This window comes from Geospiza fortis, unplaced genomic scaffold (assembly GCF_000277835.1).
Source record: "Geospiza fortis unplaced genomic scaffold, GeoFor_1.0 scaffold130, whole genome shotgun sequence".
Taxonomy (NCBI): Eukaryota; Metazoa; Chordata; class Aves; order Passeriformes; family Thraupidae; genus Geospiza; species Geospiza fortis.
In genome coordinates, this window is record NW_005054300.1 from 7490155 (window position 1) to 7494096 (window position 3942).

Here is a 3942-nt window from a genome sequence, read left to right on the forward strand (position 1 = left end):
GGGGCCGCTCCCCGCGCCCTCCCCAGCCCGGACCCCCCAAGGTCGGCGGGCGCCCGGCGTCCAGCGGGGTCGGACCGGTGTAGGTTAGGGGGGAGCAGGTGATGGTCCTTCCATTGCTGAGGTGCCGGCCTCGCCTCTTGCAGCTACTTGGAGGTTCTCCTTGAGACGGGTTCTAACTGGGAGAGCAAGGGCGGAATAGACGGCTCCGAGCCGCAGAGTGGGACAGAAGGTACTGCCAGGAAGATCTTCGTACCTGCAGCGCTGCTGCCAGAGTTACAGAGAAACCTGCCGCCTCTCCTCTCTCTTTCTTGTGATCACCTGGAGAGGAGAGGTGAGTTGTCTTTACCTCTTGTCGTGCTGTAGCAGTGGAGAAATAGGCTAGCTTGCGAGGTGCAGAACTTGTTCAGGACAGCTTCAAGCCTCAGCTGTCTGCTTGGTTTGTTTTACTTGAGACTCAGCCCTATGCAAAGGCCCACTGATGGAGAAAGAGATTAGCACCGTGTTAACTGCGCGGTTCTCTCTCCTTTGCTGCAGTGCCCACTTTCACCGCTGCCTCCTGCTCTGCCTGCTCCTGCTTTCAGCATGGTAAAGAAGAACACTATCCCTGATGGGTAAGTATCCCTCACACTAAGCAAGAGGCAGGAGCGGGCATCCCACAGAGAGGGGCACTGACTGCCCCAAGCGCTTTCTTGCCTCAAGCACCTTCACCACCTACAGACAGGTTAAGGTAGGTATCTTCTCCAAGACAGGAACAGCCCAGCCATTCATTCCCCAGGTGAGTATAATGCTCAGCCTGTGAACACTTCTCCTTCATCGGCCGCACACAGTTCCTTCTTCCTAATCTTTTTACCCCCAAGTGTATGTTTACTTGGGAAATGGGAGGCTAGTCCATACTTCAGGCTACTTGTGTTTGCTACTAGGAATGGCCGAAGAGTTGATAAGATGGGAGCAGGTGGTTGCATGCACAAGATCAAGGAATACTTTTGTGAATTCAGATCCAGAAACATCTCGTGGTTTTGTTTCTAACAAGAGGACGACAGAAATGTTGTATCAACAAAAATAATCCCAAATTATTCCAAATGCACTATACAGGCCTTGTAATGACTTGATTGGGAGTGCATATGTGGACCACAGAATGATGTCATTTAAAACAGATACAGTTCTACTCTTCAGCTCTTAATAAAGCACAAGAAAAGAAGTCCAAATTAAAAGAGTTTTAATTCATATGTTCTTGATGGCATCAGTACAAACTTTTTTGATAGGAGGGTATGCTGAGATATAAAGGCACACTGTAATGGGGCAATAACTTGCAGTTTATATGTTATTTGAGGAAAGAATTACATTATGCTGGTTTCAGGGGGAGTGTTAAGTAGGTTTATTAAGAGCATTCTTAGGAGGAGCAATAAGATACAAAAAACATGCGCTCCTGTAATATTTGTTGGGCCAAAAACCAGTGAATAGAAACAAAAGATGAAGGGAATTTAAAAAGTAAAGAAGCAGAAGAGTTGCATGGCTGACAAGCTCAAGGATTAAAATTAGAATAAACTTTAAAAAAAGCTGTTTAAACATGTCTTTCTCTGAAAATTTCTATGAAATTTCAGTTACATGTTAGATGTGAGCTAAAGTGGGTTAGTTTTTAAGCAGCGATTCAGAAATTGGAAAACAATTGTCCTTGCTTTCTTCATCCTTGGAAATTGCTACTAAAGCTTTGAGAATCAGGTGCTTGTTTCTCCTTTCTTATCCCCCCCTCGCATTTGAACTAGAGAAGCTTTGAGATTACATGGATTTCTTAACTATGGAAGAATCCGTGGATGCTACTTTTGACTTCTACAATTGGAAACTAATACCTTTCAGGGAGAGAAACAGCTACTGTCAAATATTTGGTTATAAAGTTAGTGTTACCTTTTGACAAAGTGCCTGATACTGAAGTGCTTTCAACTTCTCCAGATAGTTTTTATACTGCTAAGAAATAAAGTTAGACATCCACAGTAACAGTAATGAAGTTGAAGGCCTTGTCAGCCCCTCAGTCTCATGCATCAGGATGTGGATGTCACCCTTGTGCTAGCACAGCATGTTCAGTGTCAGTTCACTGTCAGTTCAGTAAGCCAGGAAGACATAGAAGTGAATCCTGGAAGGGGCTTAAGGAGACAAGTTTGAGTCTAGGTCATCCTGCATATGCAATTTACTGGCCCCATAAATAGGTGTTGGCGAAAGTAGGATTGTGTAGCCTGGAGCATAAGGACAAGTGTCGACTGTGGAAACACAACCTCAATCTCCATGTTGTAATAGCAATACTCTTAACTCTTTTGGTTTAATGGTACTGCAAGAGATAAGGAGAGTGACACTAAATACTGGCATCTTTTGTCTTCCTGTTAGTGCCTCAGTTTTTAATACTTTTAATCCAGACTTCATTATGCTAATTCAAGCAATACAATAAATTAGGGGTTTCAGTTAAGGTAGTAAGTAGGAATAGTGCAACTAAACAAGAAATGGTGAACCTTTTTTTAGGACAAGGGGTAATGACTTTAAAGTTGAAGAGGTTTACCTCAGATGTAAGGAAGAAATTTTTCACTATATGGATTGTGATGCACGGAAATTCTGGGTGCCCTTCCCTGTGAGTTTTCAAGGCTGGTTGGATGGGTCTTTGAGCACCCTGGTCTAGTGGAAGGTGTCCCTTCCTGTGACAGGAGAGTTGCAACTAGAGGATATTTAAGGCTTATTCCAATCCAAGCCATTCTATGATAAAGAAAATTATATTTCTTTTTTCCACTAATGTCTTGGAGCAGAGCTATGGTGTACTGTCTGTTGGAGTCTCAAACCTACAAAACGGTGCTGGTGAAGTAATTTTGTAGCAAAATGAGACAGTAGTGTAAAAGAGAGGTTCATGTGACTCCTTGCGCTCCAGTTTCCACATGGAGTCAAATTCTGGTTCTTCACAGTGTCTGAAATGGTTTTAACCTTCAGTAGTTGTATACTCTGATGTTTTAGTGAAGAACCAGACAGTCCAAGCTGCCTAACAAGTCATAAAATACTATGATGTTTTTACAAATTTATACTCATTTGTGCTTCAGCATCCAAAATCCTGCTGTGTGTATTACATAAACTCCAATTCAGTTCTGAAGAGCATCTGCAGAAATGTCACTTTCTGGCAAGTTTCCCTTGAATAGTATAAAAATACTGAGTGGGGTCTTTTTGTTAGAAGGGCAAAGCTGAATTATTTTTGCCAATACACCATAAACATGCTTCTTTAACTGATTTTTTTCTGTCCAGACTTAAAGCATCAGCATTTTCATTTAGACAGGAATATTAAATACTGTGGCATAAGGGATTGTGCATGTTCAACAGTGAGTGGGAGAGAAGGATGATATTTTATTTGTAAAAGTGCTTCCTATCATCAATTTTGAATCTGGTGTCTATAGAGGTATGGAAGTCACTTGGAAAATCAGGCTGCATGTATATCATGCAGTATCTGTAGCCAAAAAAGATGTTCCAAGTAGTATTTTCTAAGTGGTCTTGCTAGAGGTGACAGTAGTTGTAAAAGTAAATCTTACAATGAATCGGTTCTAAACCAGAACATTTTACTGGAAATTAAAGCTTCCATATGACCTTAACAATGTTAAAATAAATTATGAGAAAAAAAATTTGTTCCACATCTGACTCTGTTAAAATTTTAAAGCCAAAGCAGATAAAAAATGCAGCTGGATGTAATCCATAATCAGTCAGTTTCTTCATGTCCAGCCTGGTTTTCACTCAAGCCTCTGTAGCTCTTAGTCACCGGTACAGGGATAATGATGGTGCCAACTCTTGTGGTAACACCTCTGACTCCTGCCTTTCTTGCTTCTACTCTGTTCAAGCAGAACCCAAACCATGTGTCACAAGTCTCATTCATACTTGCTAAAATGCTTAGTTAAGGCTTTGCTCCTGTAATTCCTGTTTATGTGA

At 41.8% G+C, this 3942-nt stretch overlaps 1 protein-coding gene across 3 annotated transcripts in view; it reads left to right on the plus strand.

Annotated features, from left to right (window-relative positions):
• Window positions 1–22: 22 nt before the first annotated feature.
• Window positions 23–3942, plus strand: part of LOC102044379 (RNA/RNP complex-1-interacting phosphatase) — a 15694-nt gene continuing 11774 nt past the window's right edge. For 2 of the 3 annotated variants that reach the window (XM_014310371.2, XM_031063813.1), the window contains exons 1-2: window positions 23–331; window positions 535–611. In XM_014310371.2, the coding sequence (XP_014165846.1) occupies window positions 583–611 (29 nt within the window). In that variant the 5' untranslated portion in view covers window positions 23–331; window positions 535–582. The remainder of the gene's footprint in view (window positions 332–534; window positions 612–3942) is intronic. The other variant, XM_031063809.1, reaches the window with a different exon arrangement.